The 18,025-nt window shown below is 41.4% G+C and overlaps 1 protein-coding gene across 11 annotated transcripts in view; it reads right to left on the bottom strand.

The window, feature by feature from the left end:
* The window catches only part of LOC107392960 (discs large homolog 1-like protein), a 178,785-nt gene that overhangs the window by 62,480 nt on the left and 98,280 nt on the right, over positions 1 to 18,025 (bottom strand). For 10 of the 11 annotated variants that reach the window (XM_015971056.3, XM_054752087.2, XM_070554288.1 and 7 more), the window contains one exon: positions 6,512 to 6,565. In XM_015971056.3, coding sequence (XP_015826542.3) covers positions 6,512 to 6,565 — 54 coding nt within the window. Of the gene's footprint in view, positions 1 to 6,511; positions 6,566 to 6,677; positions 7,580 to 18,025 lie in introns of those variants that run through there. The other variant, XM_015971062.3, reaches the window with a different exon arrangement.

Below are 18,025 nucleotides of genomic sequence, written 5' to 3'. Positions count from 1 at the left end.
ATCCACATGTCTTCAGAGTCCTCCACAGACAGCTGAGATAAACAAATCAAGTTCCACTGTTTCCAGGAGTCCATGATGTGTCCAACTGGGTCTGTCCCGGCAGAGCATCCGGGAGCCCCTTCTCCCGTTCTCATCGTTGAAAATTTTTTATCAATCACGTTGAGAGACCAACTGACGAGATCCATTTGAGTGAATTTCTATTTTCCAGTTTCCAGAAAAATGCAGAAGCAGCCGTGCACCCAGCACGCAGAGACATACAAAGGGCCTTGAGGGTAAAGATATGGAGGAGAGGAGGAAAAAAGGCGTCTGCACTCTCCAAGAGCCGGAAGAAAAAGAAAACCACTGTTTTAAGAAAAAGGCAGCCATCTTTGGTTTGAAATCTTTAGGAACAAAATCTCAAATTGATCAATGCCCATTTCGAATCTTTAGGCATGTTTATTACTTCATTTAGTTTAAAAACCATAACAATTTTTTGTTTTTTTGAAACACGCAACAAGCAAATGGCACCCTTTCGGTAGAATGACCCACATAAACTGCATACATTTGAATAAATAATATTTAAAAACTTTACAACTGGACTCATCAAACTTTTGTGGCAAATAAATCTCTTGCATGTTAGTACGAAGGCCTGGAAACGTGCACGACCTACAAAACTGTTCATGTGTAAAATTTCATTTGCACTTCCATGCGTAGTTGTGTCTCTTGTTACTTGCTGCTGACAAATGTTGGCATTAGTCTTCCTCAACATCAAACCTACTTCATCACAGCTTAATCATCTCTCTTTTGTCTGATGAAGAGCTGAGTGAGTAGATGAGCCACGAGTCCTGCAGCCTTCCAGCTTTTATTTGAGTTTTTCTTTCACCTCGCTGTAGCTGCTGACGTTTAAATTGTGTATGCGTCTTTGTTCTAGTTTGATGATGTTTTCATTTCAGTAAATGTGCCGACTGTCAGGTTTTCATTCTTGTAAATCTGCTTTGCTGCTGCTGCTACACCAAAATGTCCCCACTGAGGGGCAATAAAGGGATACCCAGCCAACATGTATAGGTGGGCCTCATATGGATATATATGGGCAAGCCGTATGGGTGCCAACAGGGCTTGTCTGCGCTTTCTTTGTTGACCCCACAGAAATTTGCCCACATAGACTTCAACTATGGATGAGTCATACCATATGGGTCCCTCAAAAACCCGTGCAGGGCCTGTTAATATTTACATTTATATAAATCTACGTGGGCCGTATTTTTCCATGATGGCTTAAACCACAAATAAACCCCGTTGGCACCCGTATGGGGCACATGCATGCTGGCTGAGATTCTATTCTATTTTTTCTCTCAAGAAAACACAAATTTTCACTTGTACAAGGTAACAAAATGTACAGGTGAAACTCGAAAAATTAGAAAATGGTGCCAAAGTCCATTTATTTCATTATTTCATCTTAGACTGAGAGACCATCTAAAGCAGTATTTCTCAACCCGGGTCCCCAGTGCCCCCCTGCCCTGCATGTTTTCTATGTTGCATTTTCCAACAGCATTGTTTCTCTGCTGCCACACACCTGACTTAAACAAATGAGTGATTAACAGGCTTCTGCAGCACCTGATGTCATCCTAAGGAAGCAATGCAAAAATGTGAATTAGGTGTGCTGTAGCAGAGATATTGACCAGGGTTGAGAAACTCTGATCTAAAGGTTTAGGAACCCTTTGCAGGTGTTTTGTACTCATCAGCTGATTAGAGTGTGACTCTTTGAATCTAGAATATTGAACTAATATTCTAATTGTCTGAGATATAGGGTTTTCATAAACTGTAAGCCATAATCATCACAAATTATAACAAGGCTTGAAATATCTGGAATGAGTACTAGTTTCACCTTTTAATATGAATTACTGAATAAATGAACATTTCAACAATATTTTAATTTTTCTAAATTCACCTGTATCATTTTTGTTCATTTTAAAAAGTTTTTACCTCTCTAATGGCTATGTTCTCTATGAATAAGGTTGTTGATTGTTTAAATGATCAGATTCAAATTCTTAAACATATTTACTTCTAAATGTGCTTATTTTATGTGTCTTCAGTCTTGCTTTTGTGTTTATTTCTGTGCGTAGTTTATTGTTTTCATGTAGGTTATTGTGTGTCTTACATTAAAACCCATTTATGTTGCTTTTCTAAATGTGTATCAACTGATCAGGAAAAACAGGCTCCAGCAAATACTATAAGTATGAATTTAGACAAATTTGGAATGACGTAAGAGTCCTAAAGATTAAACTCTAATGCGTCTTTAACGATGATGCGCCACTGATGTCATATTTCAGACCGTCTCTGCAATACTCACAAGCTTGGAACACACCGGAACACAAAAGTGTCTAAATAGTGAACAATAACCACGTAGAAATAAATCTATTCAGGCTTGCTGGGTGTTTTTTTCTTAGAAAAAGCCTTTACACACACACACACACACACACACACACACACACACACATGCACGCACGCACGCACACACACACACACACACTGGTCAACTGGCATCCCAAAGGCCCATGTAATCCGCCTGGCTGTAATCTGTGTCTTTGTGCATTCTGATTAGTTTAAATTTTGAATTCATGCCATTTTAAACGTGCAGATTCTCAAATTAATTTCCACTAGATCTACAAACACGATAATCTGACTTAATCTAAACCCGTCTGAGTTTATATAATGAAATGTTTTCTTAACTAATAAAGATAGATTGTGGTAAATAAGTAAAACAATAAACACTGACTTTTTATTTATCAATCTGTCAATATAGGTGAACTCTGAATGAAAACATAATCTGTGTCTGCCTGTGTTTTGTTTGGGTTTCAGTTCAGCTGGGAGTAATCCCACAATAATTATATAATAAAATTATCTAACAACAATACACACTCATTCTGTGTAGCAGCTGGCAATCAGAAGATGACATCTGGATTCATTTAATTCTAAATGGAGAGTTCTGTCTGAAACAGGATGCTGCTGTCTTTACGGGAACAAGTACTCAATAGGCCACGCGGAGACGTGGTGGCATCATTTCAAAAACACTCATGCTGTTTCCGAAGAAACAAAACAAAAACATACATAATTTATGTGGTGTATTGTTCGTGGAGAAGTTTAAAATTACTGATTGATTAAACTATGCGTGTGTTCTGTGGGTTTTTTAAGGAGCTGGTTCTCCACGTGAAGCATATTTTAGTTTTGGTCTTGTGTTCCTGCCTTAAGTTATTATAAAGAATTTTTGAGAAAAAAGGCAAATAAAGTTATGAAATAGAAATCAAAACCTTTTATAAATAGAAACTGGATGACTTTTAAGGAATTGGATTTTAGTAATCGTTGAGACCAAAATGCTAATTTTGCAATAATGTTTGCACCATTCTTAATTATATTTTAAAGAGGAACTTTACTCAAATTTTAATACGATTGCAGTGGTCTCTAGCAGAAGCAAATGCCTTGTCATAGTCATACTCTGAGGTAAAAAAAAACTCTGGTGCGCCTGTTTCAGCACGGAGAATTGAGCCAGGGAAGAACGTAGCTTCAGACGACAGGATTTGGAGTCTTATTCCCTGGTATTTGGACATCTCGCCTATGACTCAGAGAGCGGCACAACTCTGCCACTGACTCCATTTGCTTTGCCTGAAGGAGTTCTGCTGTGAGGTTGAGTTGCTAATGCTAACGGTTAGCTTCTACTAGATGTTTCCTGGACGCTAAACCAACAACAGCCTTCCCCGTCGCAAGTCAAGGAGAGTTCATGAATGTTAAGTGACATCATAACGTAGATCTGTCAGGATTTTCTGAACTGAGAGTTTCTCCATCAACTTTCTATCAGAAGCTATTGCAGAAAATAGGTGTAGGAGACTATCTTCACGTTCAGCCTGCATGAAAATGTCATGGTCTGCGTCTTCCCTCATGTGTTTCCTCATGCCCTCCATTCCTCTCTAGATTCCCCTTTTGTGTCTCATAGCACCCTCATGTGTCCTTTGTCTGCATCTCATTTATGTGTCTTCTGTTTTGTAGCCCTTTAAAATCATTCCTCCCATGTCCTGTGTCATTCAGTCATCCCCAGCCCCTCCAGGTCTTCCTTCACGATCTGTGTCCTTGTAGCTCCAGCCTCTTTGTCCCCAGCTCGGAGTGTGTGTGTCATTCCCCTGCTCGGTGTTTGTGTGTGTGTGTGTGTGTGTGTGTGTGTGTGTGTGTGTGTGTGTGTGTGTGTGCGCGCGTGTCCATTCCCCAGTTCAGTTCATGTGTGTGTGTGTGTGTGTGTGAGCCCTTCCCTCAGTATTTTAGTTTAGTTTTGTGTTTTATAGTTTTAGATTTATCTGCCCTCCTTTGGTTCTGTTTCCCCATTTAGATAATTGTTGTCACCTGCCTTCCCTCCAGCCCTCACTCCACACACCTGCTTCCTGTTTCCCTAATTGTTCCTCCCAGTGTATTTAAGCCCTGTCTTGTCTCTGTGTTGTGTCGGTCCATTGTGGTAATTCTGTCAGTCTTCTCGTGTTTTCTCTAGTATTTTCCTGGCTTCCAGTGTCTCTTAGTCTCGAGTGTTTTTGATCTCCTGCTCAGCCTTTTTGGAAATATTGGTTTTTTGGCTCCAGCCCATTTGGATATATTTTTGTTTCATTCATCCTAATAAAAGGATTTTTTCTTTATATATCTACTCCTGCCTCGTGTCATCCTGGGTATCTGCATTTTTGAGTCCTAACCATCCTCAAATCGTGACAGAAAAACTCAGCGTGGCCGATCATTTTTGAAAATAATAAGTAAAACTGCTTCTTCAGTGAAGCTCCCAATGAACCTGTTATTATTATTGGCTACAGTACTTATTTATGCTGATGACTAGGGCATGTTTTGGCATTAATCTGGTGATACGATTTAATTCAGAATTTACACAGCATTTGTAAGCCGGGCGATGTTTGCAATTTTTAAAACAACTTTAAGATGATAAAAAGTCCAAACTGGTACAAGCTCAGCATCAGCCGTCTCAACCAACACAGAGGGGTCTACATTTCACTAAAGGAAACAAAAACATGTGGTATTTCAGTGTATCAATTTTTTCATACCTCCCTACCGATGACAAAAAGAAATTCCAAAACCCAAGTATTATATTTTATGTTGTTGCATTAAAAATGTTATGTACAGATTATTTTTTGTTTATGTTTGTGCACAAATTAGTGCACTCTATAATTGTGCACTATAAAGTTTATATATATATATATATATATATATATATATATATATATAGTTAACAATAAGAAAACATAGTTAACAATAAGAAAATACTTATAAGAAATACTTATAAGATTCAGAAATACTCACATATTTACACATTTTAGTGAATAAAAAACACAAAATAAATACGTTAAAAAACTGTGCGGATTAAAAAAGATGTGTTTCCAGTGAAAGGGAAACATGAATGGGATACTGTGTGACTGCAATCATGAGTGTGTGCCAGTAGAATGACAGTAGAAAAATGCGAAAATTAGATGGTAGAGACAGTAAATGACCTAAATGTGATACAGCTCCTATTTCTGTGACAGAAAGGGCACACACTTACAACCCTCCAGTTACGGGGAGGGCCCTCCTCTGCCATCATCACTCGTCGACATTAAGTGTTGCATAGGAGGATAGTTACTGGGTTTGCTGGGAGCAGTGGTGGTTGTAAATCCTAACAGCTGCTGGGAGGAAGGACCTATGATAACGCTCCTTCGTGCACCTAGGATGCAGCAGTCTGTCACTAGAGGAGTTCTCCAGCTCCACAACAGCTTCATGCATGAGGTGAAAAACACAGTCTAACAGAGATGTTATTTTTGCTAGAGTCCTTCTATCTCGTGCCTCCTGCACTGGATAAAGGGGACATCCCATGGCAGAGCTGGCCTTCTTAACACGCTTATCTAATCTAAGTCTCTCAGCAGTAGATCAGCTGCTGCCACAAAAAAACAAAAAACACATCATAGAAAATGGCTGATGACCCAAAGGGTTCAAATGAAGGCAACTGGACTTCAATATTTTGTTGATGTTTTGCGTCTCATCTGAGGAGCTTTGTCAGTTCTGATTCAAATATGGCAGAGTTGAGAAGTATACAGAGTTATAAACTGTAGTTGTTTTTTGTTGCTTAACAAACTGAAACCTACCTGTGAATACCCCCCACCCCCCACCCCACCCCACCCCTCGAGGAGTCATTGAGGTTGTTGGGTCCTACTGTGGTTGTTTTGATTAGATGCAGGAGGACGTGACCTTGACTGAAACTGTTTGGAATTAGGTTTAGGGGTACCATCACTGAGTTAAAGACGGTCTTTAGGAGCACTCCGTGCACTCCAAAGGACCTCAGTCTCCTCAGAAGTTAGAGACAGCTCTGACCCTTCAGTGTGGTGGGTCCAGTCCAGTTTATTGTTCAGGTGAACACCACCTGAGTGTTCTTACATAAAAAATACAATTAAAAGAAACTAAAGTGCTAAAATGGGTTTATACACATGTAAGAGAGCGTGCCACGGTGATGCAAAGTAGTACTTACATATGGGGGGGTATCTGCGCTGTTGGTGTTGACCACCACTGGAGGGGGGTTGGCCTGCAAAAACAACAACAAACAGAGCAGGTTCACTCATCACGTTCGGTTCCCATATTCCACACTGACAGATTAAAACAAATCCTGCAACACTTTGGACGGAACAACGACTTACGCGTCTCAGGTTTTGGTACAGCATGTTGACAACATCTGTTATGGATTACCACCATGGATCGACTGCATTCACCGCATGACATAATGCTTATAGTGGTCAGCACTAGTGTACTACACTGCAAACCACACAATATAACACTTCCAAAAGGTGCCACAAAGCGCTCTCAGCAACTTAACGGTGCACTGCAAAGCATTATACCGTCATATATTATCACAGTTTGCATTGCATTCTAACAGCTGAATGTATTTCTCCTAGATGGTCAAACGGAATCTCTAAAATAATTTCTACATTCTAGATCTTTTCCTTCCACTCATCTCAGGCAATTTTACACCCTAGAATTTGACAGATTGGTGCTAAAAGCTAGTAAAGTAGCAGATAGCTGGCACTAGCATGTCGTCGTTGGCTTCATACGTAGACAAATGACAAACCTTACAACAGCTGGTAAAAGCCCCAGGTTGCCTTTCCCTTGTCAAATCTGAGCATCTCCCTTTCTCTCCAAATATAAATCCATAAAATTCACCGCCTGAAGCTCTACGCCTCTTAAACACACCAGTTACCAGTTTGCCATGCCATTTAGGAGTTACAGCTCCTGTTCCGCGGTGCAAAAGTAAAAGAAGGTCCTGAAACAACCCATCTGAGCTAGAACCAAACAAGCCAGAAAACCAAACGGGCGGCCCAAACTGACCATGACATACAAAGGTGTAGCAGAGCAGCAACAGCATCTATCCTGACTAATCTCTTCCTCACATCACTCTGCTCTTTATCTCCTCAGTCTCACACACACACATGCACGCTCGCACGCACACACACACTCCATCTTCCCCTCCCTCTCCCCTCTCATGTAACTGTCAGTCAAGCTGACTGGATGTTTGATCCCCATGGGATCTGAGAGCGGGTGGGAGGGGAGGGGGGGTCTAAGAGATTATAGATGTGGTGGGAGGAGTAAATCTGTCTGCTTGACAACAACTAGGAGCAGAGGGTCCAGACAGATGCAAGCAAACCAAACACAGACCTGAATAAAAAGGACCGAAATGCACTGCAGAAGTGGGGGAAGGTTCAGAGGGTGTGTGTGGAGTTCACAGAGCACCAGACAGCATCAGGCAGCTGCTTTCATCCGTGTGTGTTTATGTGTGCATGTGCGAGTGTGTGTAAAAAGTAGAGAAAGAGATTTATAAATGCTGATCCTTAACATTTATGTATCCCCTTAGCATTCCAGCGTCCTGTCCAGGGAACAAAACCTTATTGTGTTCATTAAACGTGGAAATTTAAGGGGTTAACAAGCTCACGTTAAATGTATAAACACAGTTTTAGACATGAGATTAACACTGATGTACGGTGGCCCAGAGGTACACAACAAATTCCACAAAACACCCCAAAAACATGACAGTACTGCAATACTACACCAGGGCTGCATGGTGGAGCAGTGGTTAGCAATGTTGCCTCGCGGCACGAAGGTCGCAGGTTCGAAACTCGGCCGCGGCCTTTCTGCGTGGAGTTGCGTGTTCTCCCCATGCACGCGTGGGTTTCCAGCGGGTACTCCGGTTTCCCCCACAGATCACAACATGCCCTATAGGTTATAAATTGTAAGTCGCTTTGGATTTACAGCGTCTGCTAAATAAATAAACATAAATATAAACAATGCAAACACAAAAATAACTCAAAAACTCATTTAGGAAAACAAAAGAAAAAAAATCGGAGCTAAGTCAACAAATCAAATCAAGGATTTCAATGTAAAAACAAAAATAATGAAAATAAAAATGCAAGCTTTACAAAGTGCAATCAAAAACATAGAAAATCTGTATTTACAGTTTTTTTTATCTTTGATTGTTTTAGCGTTATGTTTCTAAAGGTCGCTTCAGGTGAATATTTTAACTGACTGTAAGAAAACTTAAGTCATGCCGTTTTTTATAAAACATATTTTTTATCATAGATCAGCAACTTCACCACAGATGCATTTTTTATTAATTTTGTGTAAAAATGTTATTACAACAAAACAAAGTTGATATCATTGATCTGTTTTTAGTCAGAAATCTGGGTGAAACCAAGTCTTGAAACAACACACGTCTAAATTTACTCAGTTTGGTTTAAGCAAGGAAGCTGAACGAGTCATCTCAGCTGATACTGATGATGTAAGCCATCAATATTCTCTCTCTCTCTCTCGCTCTCACTCACACACACACACACACACACACACACACACACACACACACACACACACACACACATACACACACACACACACACACACACACAATGTATGCATTTTTACTCTTCCACATTGACTTAACCACTTTTCCCTAACCTCACATGACTCCCTCACAACTTTAACATCATACAAAGTACACCGTGTGTGTGTGTGTGTGTGTGTGTGTGTGTGTGTGTGTGTGTGTGTGTGTGTGTGTGTGTGTGTGTGTGTGTGTGTGTGTCATTCACGGCGACAGATCCAGCCAGTCAGCTGTTTCAGTCTGGTGTTTTCATTGACACACCAAGTCAGACCACAAGCTTATGTAACATTGTGTGTGTGTGTGTGTGTGTGTGTGTGTGTGTGTGTGTGTGTGTGTGTGTGTGTGTGTGTGTGTGTGTGTTTCTGTGTGTGTGTGTTTTACATGAATTGAACAAATGTGTGAATACACAAACACACACTACATCTTTATTCATACAGTGTACTGCTGTACTATGTGCGTGTGCACGTGTGCATGCGTGCGTGTGTGTCTATGTGATTGCTGGTTGTTATATAATTGCAGTTACACCAGCTGTTTTTTCATGGCTTTGTGGCCCGATTAGGTCCAGGACAGCTTAGGGAGAGATTCAGACATTTTTCTAGTTTGTCTCATCAGGCAGAAAAAAAACCAAAGAGAGAAATAAAAGATGAAACCCCTAAAAACGCTATTTTCTAATCCCGTTTGTTATGTGGCGTGGCTTTCACATATGATGTCTGTAACCGGATTACAGGATACAATAAGATAATTAAAAGAAAAAATAAACAAATGGGCCAATAATTAGGTTCGGGGAGAATTGGAGGTTGTTTAAGAATGACTGGAGTCACGGGTATAGCATGAAACGGTTTATATACTAAATTTTAATAATAATGGGAAATATAACATAAAGATAGCACACAAAAACAGATGAAAACAATCGACAATAGTAAAATGGTCGGTATGAGATTTGATCATATGAGTCACAAGTCAGCCGGCGTCAAGTCAAATCCCCACGCTTGGGGTGAAAGTCAGAGTCCGGTGGTGCGATTTTTTCCTACCGCACCGTTGAGATTGTTCACAGAAGAGAGCAGTCTGCTCTTCAGTTACTTGAGATGTCCTGGTTCGTTCAGTGGTTAAGGCTCGCCATCTCCCTCGTCAGGAAGAAATCCAGTTCTCGTTCCAAGTGAGTGATCATAGGAGTCGGGATCAAACCCAAGGAAAAAAAAAAACCCAGCCTGTAAACAACAGGACTGTTAGCGAGTTGGCATCGACCCTTCTCGTCACATCACAGCATAAAGTCTTACAGACTTAACAAATGCTTCACTCTATTGGCATAGCCAATCATGTTTGGGTTCACAGTTCAACTAACATAACATCAATTTGATTGTCTATTAAAATAATTCTCAGTAGCTCTGGAAATATAATTACATATGACAACAATTGTTCAGCTCAATAGGCTCAGTTAGATTCTATTACTCTACACTATTCAACAAGAAATACATTCATGACAACAAGGATACATTTAGTTGTGTTTCTATACAGCATTGTGACACCTTGTATATCTGTAACACAATAAATAAATAAATAAATAAATAAATAAATAAATAAATAAATAAAATGTTCTATAACAAAATTCAACAAAATATAAATTCTGGTCCTTTGGTCCACCTTTGTAAAATAATTCCTCCCTAATCAGTTAGCTTTTATTTATTTTTATTTATCTATTTTTTTTTATTATTAAATGTTTGGTTAAGGGACGCATTGCTAATTCTATGGCGTTAGCTATAACGCCCCTGAGGACCTTGTACATCTAGGCCGTACCACCATTAACTGGCGGTTTGAGCCGTTAACTCCTGGGAATCCTATATGCCGTACCGCCGTTAACTGGCGGTTTGAGCCGTTAACTCCTGGGAATCCCATATGCCCTACCGCCGTTAACTGGCGGTTTGAGCCGTTAACTCCTGGGAATCCCATATGCCCTACCGCCGTTAACTGGCGGTTTGAGCCGTTAACTCCTGGGAATCCCATATGCCCTACCGCCGTTAACTGGCGGTTTGAGCCGTTAACTCCTATATGCCCTACCACCGTTAACTGGTAGTTTGAGATGTTAACTCCTGGGATCTAACGTCTAGCAGCCCACTGCTGTCACCTCGGTTGCTGTAATTAGCTTTTTGAATTTAATAATTTACTGAATTTAATCTCATTCACTCACCAACGCGCTCCAACGGTTCCCTCCTACAGAGGATTGGTTCACTCTGTCGTCTCCACACAAATCTATAAGAATGGAATTAATTTGATAAGCTATTTAAGTTTCCTTTTTTTTTTTAAGTTGCATCGTTAGCTTTTTCTCTTCTTTTTTCTTTACTCACCGCGTTGGTTCCAAGTTCCTAGCTCTTATTAGAAGGAGTCAAGTCCGCCTCTCCCTCTATCTATGCGGCACCCAAATCAGGGTTCTTCACGGCCTCGACCGTTGTTTTTTTTTCTCTCTCTCTCTCTCTCTAACCGCTCAGTCTTTGCTTTCTGTATCTGCGTGCTGCACAGCTGTTTGTCTCTCCTCTCGCTCAGCTGCGTCGCACGGTTTTATTTCGCGGAGGCGGGACTTATTTCTCTCAGCCAATGAAATTTCAGATTCCCACCTGGACCAATAGTATACAGCTTTCCTCTTCTGTTTCTGTTAGGGATGTTCAAGATTCTTGTTTTAACCGATGTTTAATATTAAACTCGTTATTTTAGTTATTCACCCTTCCAATAATTCATTATGAAATTATCTATTAGTTAATTAGATATCTATTAATTAGTATTGTTAATTTCCTTAATTTATATTTTATATTTTATCTAAATTGAGGATGGATCATATTAGTAAGCCAATTAGTTAATACCTCATTAAGGTTCTAGCTTCTGGGTTACATCCTCCCCCATTAAATATCATGCACGTCCCTGTGCATTGTTTCTACGGGGTACACAACTTCTTGAGTAAGAGAGTCAATAAAAGCTTTATTAAGTCCTTGGAAAAGGGACCTAACTACGGTCACTAGTGGATTGCCCAATTGAGAGTAAGTTAGTCTTTGAGGAGGCTGACTACTTCGTTCAGATCTCCTGACATACATCTTTGGTTGCACAGTATCATGCTCATCCGTTTCGGTTTGATTCTCAACTGAGACAGGACGAAGTGAGCTCTCTGTTTCCGACAGAGCTGATGAGCTATTCTCTAAGACTTTGGTCTTTTCAGATGTATGTGTCTGATCGTGTATGATGGGTTCAAAACTTACATCACGTTGCTGCGACTTTAGGACACCATCCAATTGAGGTAGGTTTGTGTTAGTTTCATCCCCCGTTTCTACGTCAGGTAAGTATACTTCGTTTTTTTTCGTTTTTTCAGGTAAGTATGTTGCTGCTTCTTTCACTCTTTCAGGTAAGAATGTCGCAGTTTCACTCATTCTGTCAGGTAAGAATGTTTCGGTGTTGATGCCTTTGTCAAGTAAGGACAATTCAGCATTTTCATTACCAGCTAAGGTTGGTTCCTTGCGATCCCCTGTGTGTAAGGATAGTGTGTTTTGTTGTTGAATATTATTTGAATCTGCTATGAGTTCCCTATTTGGCAAGGTGACCGCTATTTGATAGGATGGTCGGTTTAGCACTTGTGGAAGATCAGAGTAATAAAACTCATCTACCTCTTCGTCAAGTGGCTCATCTGGGTCAGGTTCTAAGGCTGAACTCTGTCTTGTATGAGGTCTGCTAGGTTTCGTAACGCGTTCTGTTTCATTTTCTAATGAAGAGAGAAAACCACAAGGCAGTAAAAGATCTCTGTGGAGTGTTCTGTTGGGTCCTTCTCCGTTCTCTGGTTTTACAGTGTATACTGGCAAGTTTTCCATCTGTTTGAGAACTATATACACTGTTTGCTCCCATTTGTCTGCTAATTTATGCTTTTCTCTTAAGCGAAGATTTCGGACTAAAACACGATCTCCCACACCTAGTGTGGACTCACGAATGTTTCTGTCGAACCGTTCTTTGTTCTTCCTCGCTGTTTTTTGAGAGTTTTTTATGACAATGTCATAACTCTGTTCCAGATGACTCTTCAGTTCTTTAACATACTGAGAATGAGTTATAGAGGGCTTGTTCAAATGCGGTAACCCAAAGGCAATATCTATAGGCAACCGAGGCTGCCTACCGAACATTAGCTCGTAGGGAGAGTATCCCGTCACGTCATTTTTTGTACAATTGTACGAGTGAGTAAGTGGTTTTACAAAATCGCGCCAGTGATGTTTCTCAGTGGCTTGTAAAGTTCCCAACATGCTGAGTAATGTACGATTGTACCGTTCAACGGGGTTGCCACGAGGGTGATAAGGGCTCGTTCTGACTTTACGGATACCAAGTAAAGAACAAAGTTCCTTGATTGTACGTGATTCGAAATCCCGTCCCTGATCACTATGAAGACGCTCAGGAAACCCGTAGTGGACTAAAAAATGTTCCCACAGGTTCTTCGCGACGGTGGTGGCTTTCTGATCTTTGGTTGGGATGGACACTGCATACTTTGTAAAATGGTCTGTAATCACTAAGACATCTTTAGTGTTCTTACTGTCTGGTTCTATGGAGAGAAAATCCATGCAAACTAACTCCATAGGTCTGGTGGTGGTAATACTCACCATTGGAGCAGCTTTGTCAGGGAGGGCCTTCCGACGGATACATCTTTCGCAAGTTTTAACTTTGATTTCGATATCACTAGCCATTCTTGGCCAGTAAAAACGGGACCGAATGAGATCTGTCGTACGTTCAACCCCAAGATGCCCCATATCATCATGTAGGCTTTGCATGACTGTTGAACGTAATGAATCAGGCAAGACTAACTGCAATGATGTCTCTGGTCCTAATTGGCGTCTCCGGTACAGTAAATCATTTTGAAACTCAAACCGTTTCCACTCTCTCAAAAGGTTAAGAACCACCGGGGGTTCTGCAATAGTATCAGTTGGCGGTTTATTGTCAGTCATAAGCAGCTGAATGACTCGGCCAATGGTTGGATCTTTCCTCTGCAAGGAGACAAGGTCAGCATGGTTATACTTGGGCACAGCAAAGAAACTGTCACTATTGTCTTCCAACTGGAATAGGTCTGGAATGGCCGCTGCAGACATGGCAAGTGACTGAACTAAACCACAAGGAGAATCAGCCTCATCCAAGACCATGTGCTTTTGGCATGTTGCCTTCACTGCTTCGGCTTGAAGTTGAAGCTCGACTTCTTTGACAGAGGATAAAAGATGAGATCGGAACTCATCTAGTCGTTGGCATTCCTCAGTGAATTTTGAGTTGTCTTCAGGTTTATCATGCAGCCTCCTAGACAGGCCATCCGCGTCAACGTTCTGTGTACCTGCACGGTATCTGATGTCAAAATTATAGGTGGACAACGCAGCTAGCCAACGATAGCTCGTTGCATCGAGTTTTGCCGTTGTTAAGAGGTAAGTTAACGGATTATTATCAGTAATGACAGTGAATGTGTTCCCATACAAATAGTCATGAAACTTATCTGTTATGGCCCACTTTAAGGCTAGAAACTCCAACTTGTGCGCAGGGTACCTAGTTTCACTAGAGCTTAAACCGCGACTTGCATAAGCGATTACCTGTGTGACACCGTTTTGCACTTGGTATAGCGCTGCACCGAGTCCGGTCGTACTAGCATCTGTGTGTACTAGATATGGGAGTTTTGCGTCAGCGTAGCCAAGAACTGGCGAAGTGGTAAGTTTTTCAATAATAGTTTGAAAGGACTTCTCACAGTCTTGGCTCCAACGATTCCCAAAGGGTTCTTTGGGGTTCAAGTACTTTGATCTACATGGTGGTGTTTTAAAGTTTTTCCGTTTGGGTGGATAACCAGCCGTGAGAGATGTTAGTGGCTTGACAATATTTGAGTAATCTTTAACGAAGCGTCGGTAATAACCGGTGAATCCTAAGAAAGATTGGAGTTCCTTCAAAGTCTGAGGCTTCGGCCATGTTTTGAGTGCTTCCACCTTATCTGGATCGGTTTTTATGCCATCTCGAGATACTATATGTCCAAGATAACGCACAGATGTCTGGAAAAAACGACACTTATCTGGTGATAGCTTGAGTCCGTATTCTCTAAGCCGTTCAAGAACGTGAGAAAGTCTGGTTTCGTGTTCTTCCAAGGAGTTGGAAAAGACGATCAAGTCGTCTAGGAAAACTAACACTTCCTTCAGATTAATGTCCTTCATACACTTTTCCATAACCCGTTGGAAAGTGCTTGGAGCATTTGTTATTCCTTGTGGCATACGGTTAAATTCATAAAACCCAAACGGGCAAACAAAAGCAGTTTTAGGTTTATCCTTTTCACACATCTCTATTTGATAGTAACCTGACTTGAGGTCCATCACAGAAAACCACTGTGATCCAGCGAGAGCAGAAAAGGACTCCTCCAAGTTAGGCAGGGCATATGCGTCGCGAATGGTTTGCAGATTAAGCTTTCTATAGTCTATACATAGACGTACCTCACCATTCTTTTTCCGAACTACCACTATTGGTGAGGCAAATGGAGACTCCGACTCTCTTATTATACCGGTTTCCAAGAGGGCTTCCAAATGTTTTCTCACGGCTTCATAATCATGTGGATGGATCGGCCGAGATTTCTGTTTGAATGGGGTCTCGTCTTTTAAGTTGATGTGATGTCTTATCTGTTGTGTATGACCAAAATCAAGATCGTGGTGCGAAAACACATCGGAGTAAGTGTTAAGTTTGTTGGTGATCCTCCCTTTCCATTCTTCGGACAAGGGCGAAGTACCGAAGTCAAAACTGAGAGGAGGGTTTGAAGGTGAAGTCTGTTGCTGCGAACTACACGCCGCAAGTACTTTCTGATCACTTTTGTCAGGTTCTGGATATGGCATAACACGATCGGCTTTAACTAACTCAGCGATCACACAGTTTGTGGGTAATGTGATGTCATGGTTAGTTTCGTTTCTTAGTACAACAGGTACTTTGTATGGACCATGTGAAGGTAAGGAAATGAGGCAACAGTCTACAATTATACCCCCTGGTAGAGAACCATTGGTGGGTTGTTCAATGAGTGCATAAGGCTCATGCTTGTTTTGGCTGGGTTGCATAAACCCTTCTAGTAACAGTTTTTTATTTGCAGGGAGAACTTCTTGGGTTCTCCCTCGAAGCTTCACCACACCAACTCGTCCATCTTTGCTTTGTTTTTTTCTGACTGCTAAGGCTTTTAGCACGTGTTGGTACCCATAAGAGAGTGCCTTGGAATCAGGTAAGTTATTGGCAGACAATTGCTCATACAAAGGATCGAGTGTGTTTGTGCCAATGAGTAGTGGTGTATCAGAGTTTGAGCTTATATCCGGAACCACTAACGCAAGGGTAGGTAACTCAAGTCCAGACTGATCGAGCTCTTTTGGAAATGTGACACTTATCTCTATGTATCCTAAATAAGGAACTGCTTGACCGTTTGCGCCCTCGACTTCTAACAGATTACTGATGGGTTTAATTGAGAGGTCAGGTAAGTGTTCTTGGTAAAAAGAATTGGCAATGGTGGTTACCTGGGACCCTGAATCCAGTAAACAATTACATTCAACACTGTTAACTGAGACTGTAGCTGTGCATCGCCCACCCACTAATCTTTTGGGAAGTTTTGGCACTGAATGAGCATGAACTGGCTTGCAAAAAAGTCTCTCTGTCCTTTCCTTAGAGGGACTTGGTTCTACTTTAGCACCTATCTGTCCCACGATAGGAGCTTCTACCGGTTTAAAGGAGGAGACTGAGCAATTGGCTTTGACATCTCCCACTCGCGCTGCTTCTGTCTAAGAGCAAGTCTTTTAGTTGCAACTAGTGCTGGATTTGGCTCGTTGCTACAGCTAGAAGCTATGTGCCCATCTTCTCCGCACTTAAAACAGTATCCAGGCTTTGGTCTGGGCACCACTGCTGTTATCTGCTGAATCTGTTTGGGCTCATCTGGAATTTTAGTCCCCACACGGGGTTTTGACTCTTTTTGAGTTTTCTTTGCCTTTTTATCTGTGTTGTTAACCTTAAGCTGTGCAATTTGGCTCCTGAGCTCAGCGATTTGTTTGCGTAAGTCATCACAGTTATCATCTATTTCCAGTTCACAAGTGTTTTTACTCTGAGAGCATGTTGTTTGCACATTTGAATACACTCTAGTTCGTTGTGCCCCTAAGTGTTGTTTCATGCGTGCTGCTTTAGTAGCCTGTTTGTCTTCTTCAGTGCGCAGTTTGAGGAGAAGTGCTGTAAAATGAGGCGGGTTGTCTTTCTTTTGTTCGAGTTGCAGGTTTGAAATCAGCGAGCTGTCCCAACAGCCTCTGCAAAACTGCTTGAGCAGCTGCTGGTCGGCGTCACTGGAGGAAATTCCATTCCTCTGAATAACTAGGTTTAACAAGGTGTATAACCTCTGAAAGTAATCGGAAGGTTTTTCACCACTGTCCTGGTTTGTGTTTAAGAAGCGAGCAAAGAGCTCGTCGCCGTCTTCGACAGCTGCGTAAGCTGAATCGAGATGTTCAAGGTACGTTTCCGGGTCGGATTTTGGACTAAGAGCTTTAACGATGCTCGCTGCTGGGGCTGACAGACTCTCCACGATTCTTCGTACAATTTGGGACTTGGTGAGTGAAGGATCATTTATGCATAACACTACACTACTACGCCAAGTATCATAGTCAGTTTCAAAAGAAGGGTGTGGAACTCGCCCTGAGAACGGTTTTAGTCTGTATTGTGAAGTAGGCGGAGGGATAACCTCACTGCTTTTAACAATGTGTTCCACAATAACTCGCTGAACCTCAGGTGTGTTTAAAAGATTTGGTGGAATGCAAGGGTTTTGTTTTCCAGTCTCTGTAGGTGGACAATTGTCCTTTGAGTTGTTCATATAGTTAACTTCTGGTGTTAAAGGCAGGGAATATGTAACTTGGTCACTATGGAGCATTGGCTCTGGTTCAGTGACTGGTTCAGATGCATGGGTATCCCTTCCTAAAGATTCCCCAATTTTTGCCAGTTCCTCCATTAGAAGGTCTTTAAATGATTGATTGCTACGCGCAGCTATGTCCCTGAGCTCTGACAGATAGGCATCAGTGGCAGATGTGCTAGTTTCTAGACTGTACGCGCTGGCTAGGTCTTGAATATGAAAGAAAACATCTGGGTTCCTAG

The sequence above is a fragment of the Nothobranchius furzeri genome, chromosome 8 (genome assembly GCF_043380555.1).
Source record: "Nothobranchius furzeri strain GRZ-AD chromosome 8, NfurGRZ-RIMD1, whole genome shotgun sequence".
NCBI classification, from domain to species: Eukaryota; Metazoa; Chordata; class Actinopteri; order Cyprinodontiformes; family Nothobranchiidae; genus Nothobranchius; species Nothobranchius furzeri.
Note: the sequence above shows the minus strand (reverse complement) of the source record. Positions and strands in the feature narration are given on the sequence as shown.